We start from the raw sequence: 16,571 nt of genomic DNA on the forward strand, positions 1-16,571 counted from the left end.
AGAGGCCAGCTGGAGGAGAGAAACAGGAAGGAAAAGGTATAGAGGCAGGATTGAGATGGATAGCAAAGGTGGGATTCAGGAAAAATCCAGACAGGTTGCTGGAGGAAAACCAGATGGGATAGAGAGAGGATGGAAGAAGGAAGCAGGAAGGATGTGGATGGGATTAAGCAGGGATAAAGATGGATTGAGGAGGAATGCTGGCAGATTGGAAGCTGAAAACAAAATGGGATGGAGCACGGCAGGAAGGGAGAAAGGCAGGAGGAAGGATGCAGGATGGGATGGCAAAGGAAGGAACACCTGTGGGATCGAGGAAGGCCAGAGGCAGGCTGGAGGAGGGACACAGGTGGGCTGGAGGCAGAATTGAGGAAGGAGGCAGGCAGGGTGGAGGTACAAAAACCAGGTGGGGTGGAGGAGGAGGGATGGAAGCAGAGCAGGGATGCAGGCAGGATGGTGGAAGCCTGCAGGAAGAGGGGCAGGGATGGAGGCAGAAGGGAAGCAGGCAGGAGGAAGAAGGGGAGGAAGGAGGGAGGGAAGGAGGGAAGGAAGGAGGGAAGGAGGGAAGCCGCGAGGAGCAGCAATGAGAGGAAATGCGCGGGATGCACGGAGGGATGGATGGAAGCAGGGAGGGATGGATAGAAGGAGGGAGGGAGGGATGGAAGGAGGGAGGGATGAGTGGAAGCAAGGATGGATGGATGGATGGATGGATGGATGGATGGATGGATGGATGGATGGATGGATGGATGGAAGCAGGGAAGCAGGGATGGATGGAAGCAGGGAGGGATGGATGGAAGGAGGGAGGGAGGGAGGGAGGGAGGGAGGGAGGGAGGGAGGGAGGGATGGAAGGAGGGAGGGATGAGTGGAAGCAAGGATGGATGGATGGATGGATGGATGGAAGCAGGGAGGGACAGATGGATGGATGGATGGATGGATGGATGGATGGATGGATGGATGGATGGATGGATGGATGGAAGCAGGGAAGCAGGGATGGATGGAAGCAGGGATGGATGGAAGCAGGGAGGGAGGGATGGACGGAAGCAGCGATGGATGGAGGCAGGGATGGGTGGATGGAAGCAGGGATGGGTGGATGGAAGCAGGGACGGGTGGATGGAAGCAGGGAGGGAGGGATGGAAGCAGGGACGGGTGGATGGAAGCAGGGAGGGAAGGATGGAAGCAGGGATGGAGGGATGGAAGCAGGGACGGGTGGATGGAAGCAGGGAGGGAGGGATGGAAGCAGGGATGGATGGATGGAGGCAGGGACGGGTGGATGGAAGCAGGAGGGAGGCGGGCTCTGGGGGCGGGCAGCCGGCAGGATGCTGTCACACCGGGGGCGGGCCGGCGGGGATGACTCAGCCTCCGGGAGCTGCCCCGGCCGTGGTCACCGAGCGGGGGCCGTGAGCGCCGGTGAGTCCCGGGGGGAGCCGGGGACGCGCACAAGGAGCGGCGAGGAGCGGTAAGGGAGGGAGGGGGTGCTTATGGACAGGGGGCACGGAAAATGGGGTACCCCCTTACAGGGCTCCGTGAGGGCCACGGAACACCCGCAGGGACGGCAGCAGCAGCGTCCCCCGCTTTTTCCAGCGGCGTTTTTGGGGGATTTTTGTCCGGGATGCGCAATGCGGGGTGAGGGAGGGGGATGCGCTGCGGCGGAGGTTGTGGCAGGGAAAATGAGCGCTCGAAAGGCATCAAAACCTTCAAGGAAGGTCACGGGAGGAGAGAGGAAGCTTTGTTTTTGTGGTGGAGACAGGAAAAACAGCGCAGCCCTGCTCGTCAGCTGAGCTCGGTTTGGCACGCTGGGAGCATCCCGTGATGCACAGCCCAGCCTGGGTTTGGACCGGGACCATGGCTTGGGAATGGCGCTGGAGAAGCTGCCATGATTCCCTCCGGCCTGGAATGAATCCCTCATCCCCGTGTCCCACTCCCAGGGATGCTCTTTGCACAGTGATGTAGCAAAGATCGCTTCCTTCTGGCATTTCCCTCGAAATCTCCTGTCCTGCCGTAGCACGGGGTGTCTGAGGGCTTGTGCAAGACTCTGGTTTAGGGATTGGTTTGCAAGAATAACAGGAAAAAAAAAAAAAAAAGAAAAATCAGTGCAGCTTCATTTGGGAGGAATCTTGTGCTTTCTGTGCATGGAAGCTGCAGAGGTGAGTGCTGCAGCTTGGCTCAGGAGGGAATTATTTTGTCAGATATACAAAACAGCCCGGTCTAGTAGGGTTGAAATAAGATGACCTTTAGGATCTCTTCCAACCCAAACCTCTCGAGGATTCTGTTACCTGACCTGTGTTAGCGATCTGGCTTTGCTAGAAGGGAATAAACACAGGGAAGAGCGGCTCGTGTAGTTTTTTCCTTGATGAAAATATAATTCCAGCTCTGGTAATGCAGAGAGAGATGTAATGAAGTGCAGGTTTGGTGCTGCCGAGCTCACCTGGTGACACAGCAGGCTGAGCTGGAGCTGGGGCTGGGCCCTTCTGGGCTGGCTTTGTTGTGGCTTGGAGTCACAAGCCCTGGCAAAGAGAACAAAGGACACAGCTGGGCCCGGGCTAAGGGCTGGTGCTGAGCAGGACACATGATTTGGGCTGTGCTGAGCATCCCTGGCCCTGGAGGGCTGGGGGGCGTTGTAGAAAGGAGGGTGGGGACAGCTTTTACCTTCCTCAGAGCCTTGGAGAAGGTGTGGATGGCTCCTTGGAGAAGGGAGGTGTGGATGGCTCCTTGGAGAAGGGAGGTGTGGATGGCTCCTTGGAGGTGTGGATGGCTCCGTCTGTGCCTGCAGGGGGTTGGCCCAGACACTGCAGGAGCTGGGAGATGCTTCAGGGCTGTGACTTATCTGTGGTCTGACCTGCCTGGGCTGAGTCATGTGAGCTGGGCTCGGAACAGCCGGTTTGGGGGTTGGGTTGGTGCCTTTTTTTTTCTTTAATAAAGTTAAATGGGACTTGTGGGCTTTGTTTTGGGGAAGGAGAGCTTTGTGGTGCAAAGGTGAAGGGATTTGCTGCTGTGGGCACTGAATGTGTGTCAGCCTTGGCTGCTGGAGGGTGATGTGGGATCCTGCTGAGGGCTGGTCTCAGAATCTCTGCTGGTCACAGTGACTCTGAGATGTGTACAAGTCTCTTTTTCCCAGCCCAGCTGTTGAAGGAGTCAGGATTCTTCTGTTCTCGTTCTCAAGGTTGTTTATTATTTCTTATTTATAACATTCTTTTTCTGGCCTGCTGAGGTCTGTCTGGCAGGTCAGGTTGGGGCACACTGCCTGCCCTTGTGTTATCTTTTTATACTAAAAACTACGTGTGTGTTATTTACCATAACTTCCCAATACATATCACCTATGTTAGACAGTGAGCTTCTACCTTAAACCAATCCAAAAGTGCCAACATCACCCAGAACATAGAGGCCAGGAAGAAGAAAGAAGAAGGACAGGGTACGCCCAAATTCCTCCATCTTAGGACCCTGAGCCCCCATTCTAAAACACCAAAAATGTATTTTTCACCTCGTGACAAACTATTATTTTACTTCAAATTCTCTTAACTTGTAGTCCTTCATATAAAGGTGGTAATTTGCTCCATGGGTCAAAATCAAAGGCACAGGTGTCTTGGGCTCTGTGCCAAGGTCTCTGAGCCCCCTGGGCAGGGGCTCAAGCCATCCAAGACAGCCAGAGAGATGTCCTGGGTCCTGACAGGCTGGGATATCAGGATTTGATTATCAAAGAGCTCTGTCCAGGAGGAAACAGTTGATACCGTTAAAAAAATAAAGGAATTTAAAAACTTATATGATGGTAATAATAATAGCAGATAATGACAAGTTCATCCTTTCATTACAAGACCAAAAAGGTTAAAAAACTTCTGTTTATTGCAATTGGAATTGTTAACATTTTTAATAATAATAATAATAATAATGATGATGATGATGATGATGATGATGATGATGATGATGTATCAGTTTAGGGGAGCTGCCCTGGCTGCCCGATCTGCTCAGGAGGGATGGAGATGGCTCTGGGCTGGTGTCTCCTCCTCCTCTGCGGCAGCACAGAGGGCTGGGGGTGGATGCTGCAGCACCAGCACAGCCACAGCCCTTGGGCTGCTCTCCTCCCTCGCAGGCTGCAGCTGCTCTGAGCAGCTCCTGCAGAGCCTTCGGTCTCGCTGCCTCCTCCTCGCTGCCCCAAATTTCCTCTTTCTGAGCGACCAGCTGGCTGAATTGTGAGTGTCCTGTCCCACCCAGGGGCAGGTGTGCTGGTGGGTGTTTATTTCTTGTTTATTTCTTGCTCATCCTTCAAGAAATGGCACGAGCAGATGCTTTGGAGCTCAAATTATTCCCTGCTCTCAGTCCAGGGGAAGGTGGGGCAACCTGAGGGGCTCTTTGTGAGCCCCAAACATCCTCCTGCCACCTGGGGAGTCCTGCAGGGGGAAGCTGACAAGCCAAACAGCCTTGCTCCTGTTTCCAGGCTGGTGGGATGGGAGCTGTGTGAGGATCAACCTTAGCCAGGGTTATCCTGAAGCTGAGGCACCTCTGGACATGTTGGGGGTGCAAAGTGCAAGGATCTGCTGGGGTTCCTGGGGAAGCTCCTCTGCCCTGTTTGCTGTGCACGAATTGGGGAGCAGATGTTGGGCTGCAGCAGCTGTGATGAAATTTTGGTTTTTGGGGCTGCTGCTGTGGGGCTTAAACGGCCCTGAGGTTTTAGTGTGAGGAGGAGATAATAGCGGTGCTGGGGGAAGGAAGCAGCAGTGTGATAATGCTGCCAGGGGAGGTTTTGCTGCTCAGATCAGCTGGGGTAGAGGGGGTGAGGGAGGAAAGCAGCAGCTTTTTGTCGCTGTAGGGTTCCTGGGGTTGTTGTTTTTGTGCTGCATGTGACCCATGGCCGGTGGGAATCCGTCCTGCCAGTCCCGTGCCTGTGCCCTATTTATAGCCCTGCTGTACATGGGATAAAGCCAGGGAGAAGGGGGGGTCAGGGAGGAAGAAATCCCACGGGGGTGAAGATTTCCCCTTCCTTTTCTAGACACCTGATCTTGGCTGTCAGCTCCCACCACCCTAAACTTCACAGCCACAGGAGGCCTTGTGGAATAATAGAAAGATGTGGGGTGGAAAGGGGTGTGTAAAGGGCATTTAATTCCAACCTCTCTGCCATGGGCAGGGACATCTTCATAACATTTAGCTATGTATTTTAACTTATGTCAGGTTGCTCATAGCCCTGTCCAACCTGACATTGATTGTTTTTTGGGATAGGGCATCCCCCATCTCTTGGGGCAACCTGTTCCCTCACAGGGAACAATTCCTTCCCAACATCCCATCTCACCCTGCCCTCTGGCAGTGGGAAGTCATTCCCTGTATCCTGTCCCTCCATCCCTTGTCCCAAGTTCCTCTCCAGCTCTCCTGGAGCCCTTTTAGGCACTAGAAAGGGCTCAAAGGTTTCTCTGGAACCTTCTCTTCCCCAGGCTGGACACCCCCAGCTCTCTCATGACCCACAAGAGACTTGGTAAGAGAGTTTAGAGAGTTTTCTGGGGTGGTTTTTTGCCTCCATAGCCATCTGGCTCCCAGCTATTTGCTTTGCTGGGATTGCTGGCCCTGGGCCATGTCCGTGGTGCAGATGCCAAGCAGCAGAGCTGAAACTCTGCCTCTTTCAGGGGAAACTGCTGGGATCTATTTTCACTTTGGTTTCGGGTTGCCTGGAGAGTGTGGTCTGGTAACCCGAGGCTGGGAGATGTCCCCGTGCCTGTCCCTCAAAAGCTGGGTGTGAGCAGCACATCAGTGCCTGGCAGGGTGGCTTTCAGCCTGTCAGCAGATTTACAAACGTCCTGCTGGAAGAAAAAAGTGTAATCATGTGACTTCTGGCCTCAAAAACACCTCCTGCCTCTGCTATGGGAAAACACCGAGTTGACTGCAGGAAGTACAGAGGGCTGTGGGGTTTGATGTTTTATTTTTTATGAGATTTTTTATTTAAAAGGTGCCTCAGCTCAGGCTGGTTACTTGCAGGCTTTCTGTGGCCTGTTGTGGGCAAAGAGCACAGCTGTATTATAAATGTATATTTATTTTCCTGGGTGTAACCTCCTGTGTAAGGAGGGGAGCACAGCCAGCAAGTCCCTTGCCTGCAGAAACCTGTAAGCAAGAAAATATCCATGAAACCCCTGAAAAATATGCATAAAACCCCTTCAAAGAGTTGATACTTAGGAGGGGGAGGACCCAAGTGCTGCTGAAACTCAGCTTTTTTTTTTTTTTTTGGGTGCCCTGCTGAAAGCACAAAGCAGGGGGAACAAAATAAATAAATGGTGGAAGGAGGAGTGGGAAAGGAGAAAAAAGCCCCTTTATACAGCGAGCTGCAGCCTCCTGGGCTCGCTGCTGGCAGAAAGTAGGACACTCCTGCTGGGTTTTCTTCTCTGGAAAGGCTAAACTTGGCTGGGAGTGGGAGGAAGCAGCCAGCAGGGAGGTGTGAGTGTGTGGCTCCATCCCCATCCCCTGCTCATCCAGCAGGAGCTGTGTGTCCGGTTTAAACCCAGGCTTGCAAAGGTGATTACACCTTCGGCTGGCTGAGCTGAGCAGGAATTAAAGCCTGAATGTCTCTGCTGGGGAGGATCTGAGGTCTTGGGGTGCTCACCAGGCTTGGGGTGGATGTGGGGCTGCTGGCTGGGTTTGGAGGAGGGAGGAGGAGGGTGCCCTGGTGTGTTTGCAGAGATAAAGGAGCTCGTGTCGTGTCTGAATCAGGCTTGGGGATGTGGAACAAGTGGCTGCTGGCGCTGGGGGTAAATTTGAAGTTGTGCAGTTTGGTGTGAATTAGGTTAAAGGGGAGCAGGGAAATCACAGAGCCCTGGGGTGTCTCTGGGCTGCATGGTGCTTGTGCTCCTGCATGGGAGGCTGTGGTTCTTTCTTTCCTGCTCTTCCTCTTTGTCTCTGACCCCCAAACTGGGGCTTTCTTCATTCCCTGCACCTCCCTGGGGAAAAGCCCCAGTGGGAGGGGAGCAGAGGACAGGAGCAGCTCTGGTGCATGCTGACCCCCCTGTGCATGGACAGGGGGTCACACCAGGGGCTGTGACACCCCCAGGGCAGGGGGATGGCCAAAACGAGTCTCTAAAAATGTAATTTGGAGTAATATCTTTAAAGGGAAAAGCAGGGCTTATCAAATCCCATGCCTGAAGTTTGGTGTGGAGATTGGATGTCACTTGTTCCTTCTCCTGCTCCTTATTCTCCGTTGTTGTGGAAGTAAACACAGGTTTTAATGCCCTCTAAATCCCTTGGATCTGCTTCAAAAGGTATTTTCCTGCTGCTGCTAATCCTGCAGTGGTCAACAAACAAGGTTGCCTTGTCTGATTTCTCCTGAGCTGCAGTGGGGGGGTTCTTGCTCTGTTCCTGTGTCTCTCTCCTGACCTTTGGGGCAATTGGGGATCTGGTGCAGCCACACATTTTATCCTCCCACGTGTTGCTGCAGCTGAGCCCTCCCTGCAATGTCTCAACACTGCTCCAATGTGGCTGCAGGTGGGGTGTCCTGTTCAGCAGCCAAGATGTGGCCGCCCGTGTCCCTCCTGTGTGTCCTGGTGGCCTTTGCCAGCGCTCGCAGCATTCCTTACTTCCCTCCTCTCTCTGATGACCTGGTCAACCACATAAACAAGCTCAACACCACCTGGAAGGTGAGTACTGGGCTGTTTTGGGGTTTTTTTTTGGGGGGGAGGCATTGCTGACGGTCTCTCTGTGGGATTCAGTGGCTGGGATTTGGGAATGTCACCGTGGTGGTGACATAGATCCAGCCTTGGTCCCAGCTGGCTTCTCCAGTGAGGTGATGCTGTCAGGGGCTCCTGCAGTGACAGGAACTGTGGAGCTCCTCCTTGGAGCAGAGCAGGATGAATTTGTGGAATAGGAGCTGCTGGTTCTTTGCTTTATTTTTTCTTACCAAGGCTGAGATTGAAAGTGCTTGAGATGGTATTTTGTGTTCAGACTCAGGTGTTTATTATTTCTTCTCTATATCACAGTCTCACAAGCTTCACTTAACAAGCTACAAAATGGCCCTGTATCTATCTGTATAAGGTCTTTTAAGGAAAAGCTATCTAATTAAGAAATGACACTTAAATTATTTTCACTTTTAACTTAGTAACTAATGACTCATGTCCTGCAATGAGGACTTTTCTGTCTAATTACAAAATACTACTTAAACCCATGAAGAAGAAGGTGAAGAAAAAGGATTAGCCTTTGCCTTAAAACCTCTATCTTGCTTCACATCTATTATTATATTCTAAAACATTAAACTTTTACATTTTCCCCCATGTGATATTACACACTTCTAATCAAACTACACACCCACAATCCCAGTTCTATCATTCAATTTTGGAAGCTTCTTCCATGGCCTCAGGTCAAATGCAGTGTTCTCCTGGGGGTCAGATCTGTCAGCACAGAAAGTCTGAAATTTTCAGCATCCAAGGTTCCAACATCTCCTTCCCCTCTTGTTTGAACCATAATCACTGCTCTGACAGCTTTGTCAAACCTTTGTTGGATACAGTGAAATAGAGGAGGAGGAATAATGTGCAAGGAGGAAACTCTGCAGGAGGCTGGAAATGCAGGCTTTTCTGTCTAATTACAAAATACTACTCAAACCCATGAAGAAGAAGGATTAGCCTCTGCCTTAAAACCTCTATCTTGCTTCACATCTATTATTATATTCTAAAACATTAAACTCCGAGTTTTCCACCAGGTGATATTACACACTTCTATTCAAACTATTCACCCATAATCCCAGTTCTGTCATTCCATTTTGGAAGCTTTCTCCACAGCCTCAGGTCAAATGCAGTGTTCTCCTGGGGGTCAGAGTCTGTCAGCACAGAAAGTTTAAAATTTGCAGCATCCAAGGTTCCAGCATCTTCCCATCTTGTTTGAACCATGAACACTGCTCTGACAGCTTTGTCAAACCTCTGTTGGATACACTGAAGTAGAGGAGGAGGAGCAATGTAAGATGAGGAAACTCTGCAGGAGGCTGGAAATGCAGACTTTTCTGTCTAATTACAAAATGCCACTCAAACCCATGAAGAAGGTGAAGAAGGATTAACCTCTGCCTTAAAACCTCTATCTTGCTTCACATCCATTATTATATTCTAAAACATTAAACTCTATATTTTCCACCATGTGATATTACACAGTTCTTATCAAACTCCACACCCATAATCCCAGTTCTGTCATTCCATTTTGGAAGCTTTCTCCACAGTCTCAGGTCAAATGCACTGTTCTCCTGGGGGTCAGATCTGTCAGCACAGAAAGTCTGAAATTCTCAGCTTCTAGGGTTCCAACATCTCCCTCTCTTGTTTGAACCATGAACACTGCTCTGACAGCTTTGTCAAACCTCTGTTGGATACACTGAAGTAGAGGAGGAGGAGGAATAATGTAAAAGGAGGAAACTGCAGGAGGCTGGAAGCAAGCAGGGAGTGTCCAGTTATTGGTGACCTGTCTCTTCTTGGCCAGTTTGCTGTGTCCAGAGCCTTGAGCTGGACCTTGCTGGTCCTGATGGGCTGATCCTGGGCTCTGTTCTGTGTCTGGAGGTGCTTGGCTCTTGGCCCCTGGGCTTTTGCAGCAAGTGTCAGACTCTGATTGGGGTTCAGGGAGCTCTGGAGCACCAAGCTGTGATCCCAGAGATGCTCTTGGTGGCTCTGGAGAATCCTGTCCCAATTCTCTGTGTCTCTCCCCAGGCAGGGCACAACTTCCACAATGCTGACATGAGCTACGTGAAGAAGCTCTGTGGCACCTTCCTGGGTGGGCCCAAGCTCCCTGAGAGGTGAGTGCAGGGAGGAGAAGGTGAAGCTCCAGTAAAAGTTGTCTGCATCCTTCATGAGCATCTGGAGTGGGTGAGGGGCTCTCCTGGCAGGGTGGACACTGTCCATGGAATTAAGCATGGAGCACACATGAGGGGAAAGTCCATCCTGTGTCCTGCCAGACCCTTGGCCAGTTGCGCGATTTGTTCTCCTTGAAAATGAGGAGGAGGGGAGCTGCTGACCTGCTCTGAGGACAGCTTAAGTATTTGTGCTCCTTCAGTAAGCAAACAGCACAAACATCCTCCAGGCCACCTTCAGAGGAGGTTGGAGAGTGCAGTGCACCCTGTCGTGGCTCACTGGTGTTCCTGAGACAGGATTGCCCTCTCCTCACAGGGTGGATTTTGCTGCAGATGTGGAGCTGCCCGATAACTTCGACTCGCGGACGCAGTGGCCCAACTGTCCCACCATCAGTGAGATAAGAGACCAGGGCTCCTGTGGCTCCTGCTGGGTGAGGACAGGGGAAATTTAGTGTTGTGTTTATAAAATTTACTGGGCAAAACCCAGGCCTTTGTATTTGCTGCTGAACCCCCTGCCATATGCAGGGACACCTTCCACTATCCCAGGTTGTTCCAAGCCCTGTCCAGCCTGGCCTTGGACACTTCCAGGGATCCAGGGGCAGCCACAGCTCCTCTGGGGAACCTGTGCCAGGGCCTCACCACCCTCAGAGGGAACAATTCCTTCCCAATATCCCATCTATTCCTACCCTCTGGCAGTGGGAAGCAATTCCCCCTTGGCCTTGTACTCCATCCCTTGTCCCCAGTCCCTCTCCAGCTCTCCTGGAGCCCCTTTAGGCTCTGGAAGGGGCTCTGAGCTCTCCCTGGATCCTTCTCTTCTCCAGATGAACACCCCCAGCTCTCCCAGCCTGGCTCCAGAGCAGAGGGGCTCCAGCCCTTGGAGCATCTTTGTTGCCCTTTTTGAGGGTACACTGTGAGATCCTGCAGTGTCTGAGCTCCTGGGTAGCTTCTCCCAGCCAGGCCATGCTTGCTGCTCTCATTTCCAGGAGGTTTCCTGGTTTCTCTCCCCTGGGTGAGCTCTAATGGGTGTTTTGGGGTTGCCCTCAGGCTTTTGGCGCCGTGGAAGCGATTTCGGACCGGATCTGTGTCCACACCAACGCCAAGGTCAGCGTGGAGGTCTCAGCTGAGGACCTGCTGTCGTGCTGTGGCTTCGAGTGTGGCATGGGGTGAGCTGCTCCTGGTCCTTGTGCTCCTGGAAGGTGGTTGGGAGGAGCAGGGGCACACCCTGGAGGTGCCTTTGTTACCTCCTTTAGGAGCACGAAGCTCCTCCAGAGGTTTGTGCTGTGGATGAGGGAGTTTGGTGGGAACATAAAGGTGATTCCAGGCACTGGGACACATCCTGCCCCCAGCACAGTGGGTGGTGATGGCTGTAAGCACATAGTGATGCTCTCCAGCACAGAGCTGGCAGCTGCCAAAGCCAAAGGAAGGATCTTTTCTTAGTCCCAGATCCTTGGTTTTCAGGCACGAGCCTTTTGCCTGTGGCTTTCCCAGTTGTTAAGCACAGGGTAGGGAGTTGAGTCTCCAAGTCCTGTTGCTGCTGGCAGCAGAAGCTGGTCAGGGACCTGGCAATGAGGCACTTTGGGATTTGGGTGCTCTTACCTCCTCGCCCGAGGCCTTGGTGTCTCAAGGCAGATCGTGGGGAAGAAAACAACAGACTAAAAAAAGGTTTAATATGCCCAACCTTCCTTTGAACCATGCCAGGCTAGCCCCATTCCCTTGCCTCTCCCAGAATGGGATGGCTGGGGCTGGAGCTGGTGCCTCTCCCCCCAGGTGCAATGGTGGTTACCCCTCTGGTGCTTGGAGGTACTGGACAGAGAGGGGCCTCGTGTCCGGGGGTCTCTACGATTCCCACGTGGGTAAGTCCTGGCAGGTACCCTTGGGGAAGCAGGGAGGAGCATCTCTGCTTGCCTAAAGTCCATATTTTTTGGGACCTTTCTCTCCTGGTCTGCATCCTTGTGGCTGCTCCCCCCTTCAGCTCGAGCTCCTCTGCAGTCCCAGCTGGCTGCCCCTGCCCCCATGGCTCCTTCCTTTGGGACAAAGGTCCTTGAGCAGCACCCAGAGGCAGGAGGCCCGTCTGGGAAGGGAGCCAGGAGCCCTCAACACACCCCCCAAGGCTCCTGTTTCCATAGCAGGAATGAATCAGGCTGTGAATTTTGTGTTGTTGCTGGTTTTGAACCAGTTCACTCCACTTTGGATGAGGTCAGGAGTGTTCCTGACGTGTTCCCCCTTCAAAAAATAACTTCCAGACTGGAACCCTCTGCCTCCCCCTGTCATCACCATCAGCTGGTTCACATTTCCACCTTTTCCATCACCATTTGGAGAGGGAGGTGGTAGGAAACACGTTGCTCATGGAAGGAAGACCTACACCCCACTAATTTCTGGGGTTCCTGGCGCAGAAAGGCTCTTCCCGGGGGCTTCTGCTGCTTTTTCCAGCATGGCTATTGGGATCTTTGGGGACAACCAGCTGATGTCACCTCTGTTATGGACAGGCTGTCAGCCCTACTGCATCCCTCAACACACCCCCAAGGCTCCTGTTTCCATAGCAGGAATGATTCAGGCCATGAATTTTGTGCTGTTGCTGGTTTTGAACCAGTTCACTCTGCTTTGGATGAGGTCCTGACGTGTTCCCCCTTCAAAAAATAACTTCCAGACTGGAACCCTCTGCCTCCCCCTGTCATCACCATCAGCTGGTTCACGTTTCCACCTTTTCCATCGCCATTTGGAGAGGGAGGTGGTGGGAAGCGGGTTTGTTGGGAAACACATTGCTCATGGAAGGAAGACCTGCACCCCACTAATTTGTGGGGTTCCTGGGGCTTCTGGTGCTTTCTCCAGCGTGGCTGTTGGGATCTTTGGGGACAACCAGTTGATGTCACCTCTGTCCTGGACAGGCTGCCGGCCCTACTCCATCCCACCCTGCGAGCACCACGTGAACGGCAGCCGCCCCCCCTGCACCGGGGAGGGAGGGAGCACCCCCAGGTGCAGCAGGCACTGTGAGCCCGGCTACTCACCCTCATACAAGGAGGACAAGCACTATGGTAAGGGAGGTGGCCTCCAGAGCTGCTCCTCGTGGTAGCTGGGAGGGGTGGGCAGGATTGAACCCGTTCCTTGTCACAGATGTGTTTTATGAAAAATCCTTTCCTTAGGATTTTTTTTCTCCTGAGAAGCTGAGAGGCCTCAGGAACAAAATGTAACCAATGGTTATCTGCTGCTGTGGAATGCAACAGGTGCATCTGGGATTGGTCTTTGTGGTTGTTTCTAATTAATGGCCAATCACAGTCTGGCTGTCCAGACTGTGTGAGTCACAAGCTTTTGTTATCATTCCTTTTCTATTCTTAGCCAGCCTTCTGATGAAATCCTTTCTTCTATTCTTTTAGTATAGTTTTAATATAATATATATCATAAAATAATAAATCGGCCTTCTGAAACATGGAATCAACATTCTTGTCTCTTCCCTCATCCTGGGACCCCTGTGAACACCACCACAGTTCCTGATGGGTTTTTCTCCTGCGCCCTGTCCCTGGTGGTCCTGGAGCAAAGCTGAGTGTGGCACATGCACAGTTTGTGTTTGCTGAGACTCAGCTGGGAAGAGGGAGTTGGTGGAACTGGTTTGAGTCCTCATGGTGCACGTGGTTGGCTTGAGGAGTGTGGTGTCAAAGCCACCTCCAAGTCTCCTTGGCAGCCCTGCACATTTAGGATAATCTGGCTGTTTCTTGAAGATTTGTCTTCACCTTGAGTCTTTTGGGTTTTGAAAAGGAGAATGTACAAGGGAAAAATGTCCCTTCCCACTAAAGCTGTCTGGAGTAGGTCTTTGGGTACAGAATAGGACTCAGATTAAATAATTCCCTCTGGAAGAGGAAGGTGTGGAGCCCACTTTTCCTGCTTGGCTGTGTCAGTCCCTCTGGAGCTGCCAGGTTAGGATTTAACCTGAATTTAAGTGCAAGAGGCCTCCTGCAGGGTCACACTGAGCCATCCTAATGGTGGGAATTATTTCCCTTTTAGGCATCACATCCTACGGAGTCCCTCGCAGTGAGAAGGAAATCATGGCTGAGATCTACAAGAACGGCCCAGTGGAAGGAGCCTTCATTGTCTACGAGGATTTCCTGATGTACAAATCTGGTGAGCAGCACCACTGGGGCTGGGTGGGGGAGAGCTTCAACCTGGGCTCCCCCTTTTGTGGCCCTGGTCTGTCTTCTCAAAGTCTTGGAGATCTCAACCTCACACTTGAGTATCTGCTGTGACAAGGACGTGGGCAGATGCCACCTCCTGTATCCATAGCAAAGGGAATAAATTCTTGGGATTGGTTCAGGGAAGGAGCCCTAATGGGAAGCACCCCAAATTCCAGCTGGCAGCAACAGCTCAGATTTTAGAACCTCAAAATTCTTGTTTTGAACTGCCTTTGAGCCCCTTGAGAGATGTCTCTGGGTGTTCTGTGTGCTCAGCTGGTGCTAAACATTGGTCATAGAATCATGGAATGGTTTGGGTGGGAAGATCATGATTAAAAAATCATCTCATTCCAATCCCTGCCATGGGCAGGGACACCTCCCACTATCCCAGGTTGCTCCAAGCCCTGTCCAGCTTGGCCTTGGTCACTTCTAGGGATCCAGGGGCAGCCACAGCTTCTCTGGGCAAACTGTGCCAGGGCCTCACCACCCTCACAGGGAAGAATTTCCTCCTAACACCCAACCTAAATCTCCCACCTTTTAGTTTAAAACCTTTCTCTTCTGTCCTGTAGCTATCTCCCTGTGCAAAACTCCTTCCTCCAGACTCTGCACTGTTTCAGTTTCACGTTTAACCAAAACCCCAAAATTAATAATATTTAATAATTATATAATTTAATAATAAAATTTATTATTTATAATTTTGTAATAATTATATATTTCTATAATAAATTTTACTGTTTATAATTTTATTATAATTATATAGTCTTATAATAAATTTTATTGCTTATAATTTTATTATGATTATATATAATTTTATATATTTTATTAATCTCAGCCAGTCTGGGCTTTGTGATACCAGGCTGTGAGCACTCTGTGGTGTGGGACAGGCAGTGCCCTGTTGACATTTTGGGGTGTTTTTTCCCTTGCAGGGGTCTACCAGCACGTGTCTGGGGAGCAGGTGGGAGGCCACGCCATCCGCATCCTGGGCTGGGGCGTGGAGAACGACACTCCCTACTGGCTGGTGGCCAACTCCTGGAACACCGACTGGGGGGAGAACGGTGAGAGCTTCCGGGAATCTCCCCCGCCCCATTTCCCCGCCCCATTCCCCATCACCGGCAATTCCCGCCCCATTTCCCCACCCCATTCCCCTCCACCAGCAATTCCCGCCCCATTCTCCTCTACCGGCAATTCCCGCTTCATTTCCCCGTCCCATTCCCTTCCACTGGCAATTCCCGCCCCATTTCCCCACCCCATTCCCTTCCACCGGCAATTCCCGCCCCATTTCCCCACCCCATTCCCTTCCACCGGCAATTCCCGCCCCATTTCCCCGCCCCATTCCCCATCACCGGCAATTCCCGCCCCATTCCCCCACCCCATTCCCCTCCACCAGCAATTCCCGCCCCATTCCCCTCCACCAGCAATTTCCCCACCCCATTCCCTTCCACCGGCAATTCCCGCCCCATTTCCCCACCCCATTCCCTTCCACCGGCAATTCCCACCCCATTTCCCCACCCCATTCCCCTCGGATGGATGGACAGGGGTGACTTTTTTTTGGTGCTCTCCCAGGTTTCTTCAAAATCCTGCGGGGAGAGGACCACTGTGGCATCGAGTCCGAGGTTGTGGCCGGCATCCCCAGGACGGAGCAGTACTGGAAGAGGATGTAACTCTGATCAAACCACAAATAATCCTGAATCCCTGATGCTTTTAACTGATAGTGGGTTGGGTGCAGAGACCCGCCCTTCTAAAAGAGACTCTAGTTCAGGTTACTTTATTAAAGCTTTTTATCTTTTCTTTTTTTTTTTTTTCCCAATTTTTTTTGTTCGTGTTTTTTTTTTTTTTTTTTTCCTTTTTAAAATTTTTTGGGTTTTTGTTTTTAAAATTGTACGTTGGAGCTGGAGGTGGAGCTGCTTTCTGCCAACCTCCTGCTTCTGGTGGGTCACAGCAGGACACTGGGGCATTCCCTGCTCAGAGGACTGCTGGAGAGCTCGCTGGCCTCTTGGAATTTGGTTAGCCTGGACCCCTTCCAGCCCAGTTTGCTACTGGGAGGGCAGGAAACAGCAGCTTTGTGCTGGGATTAGGGACTTGGTGGGGCAGCAGAGGTGGATGCTGCAGGAAAGCCATGGCCAGGGGGGATTTGTGCACCCCCAGATGGGTTGATCTGACTGTTAGCACCCAAAACAAGCAGGGAGGAATTTCCTGTGAGTCTGTGCCTTGAATTGGCTAATTTTAGACCTATTAATGAACAAAATACTGATGAACTTGCTGTGGGGATGGCTCTGGCCAGAGCTGCCTGCACCAAGTCCCTCGTGCATCGCCTGCTCTGCTCCATCCTTCTGGCTTTTCAAACCACTTCTTCCTCAGCTGTTCACTGACTTTTTTATCTGCTGTAGTCTGGGGTTATTGATGCTGGGGAAGGGCCTTTGATCAAATATCCTGCAAGCATCTGGGAGGGAGCTGGGAAAGAGCAAAGCCTTTCTCTCCTGCATGGCTGAGCAGCTTGGTGTGTGCAGGTCATGCCTGGGCAAGGGTGCAGTGCCCAAATTTGAGGTGCTTTGGGGCTGCAGGTGGTGGATGCTGAGCTGAGGGATGGTTCCCAAGTCTGCTGCAGGGAGCTCAAGCAGATGCTTGGAGGTGTCTCA

General features: G+C 51.8%; 1 protein-coding gene across 4 annotated transcripts; it reads left to right on the forward strand.

Moving 5' to 3' along the window:
* Nucleotides 1-1,308: 1,308 nt before the first annotated feature.
* On the forward strand, nt 1,309-15,728 carry CTSB (cathepsin B). Of its 4 annotated transcripts, none has more exons than XM_066547605.1 (10): nt 1,309-1,401; nt 7,444-7,595; nt 9,636-9,721; nt 10,092-10,206; nt 10,820-10,938; nt 11,543-11,628; nt 12,661-12,807; nt 13,772-13,888; nt 14,862-14,990; nt 15,499-15,728. In XM_066547605.1, the coding sequence occupies exons 1-10, from the start codon at nt 1,311-1,313 to the stop codon at nt 15,594-15,596; spliced, it is 1,140 nt and encodes a 379-aa protein (XP_066403702.1). In that variant the 5' UTR covers nt 1,309-1,310; the 3' UTR covers nt 15,597-15,728. The 4 variants fall into 4 exon arrangements, with proteins under 4 accessions (XP_066403702.1, XP_066403703.1, XP_066403705.1 ...); XM_066547606.1 differs by having other exon boundaries at nt 1,338-1,450; XM_066547608.1 differs by lacking the exon at nt 1,309-1,401 and adding an exon at nt 4,087-4,178.
* Nucleotides 15,729-16,571: the final 843 nt, after the last annotated feature.

The sequence above is a fragment of the Molothrus aeneus genome, chromosome 3 (genome assembly GCF_037042795.1).
Source record: "Molothrus aeneus isolate 106 chromosome 3, BPBGC_Maene_1.0, whole genome shotgun sequence".
In the NCBI taxonomy this organism is placed as follows: domain Eukaryota; kingdom Metazoa; phylum Chordata; class Aves; order Passeriformes; family Icteridae; genus Molothrus; species Molothrus aeneus.

Coding starts and splice junctions, on each gene's coding strand:
- CTSB (XM_066547605.1), top strand. CDS start 1,311: ATGCTGTCACACCGGGGGCGGGCCGGCGGGGATGACTCAGCCTCCGGG. Junction 12,808..13,771: donor CAAGGAGGACAAGCACTATG/GTAAGGGAGGTG, acceptor TTTCCCTTTTAG/GCATCACATCCTACGGAGTC. Junction 14,991..15,498: donor CACCGACTGGGGGGAGAACG/GTGAGAGCTTCC, acceptor GTGCTCTCCCAG/GTTTCTTCAAAATCCTGCGG.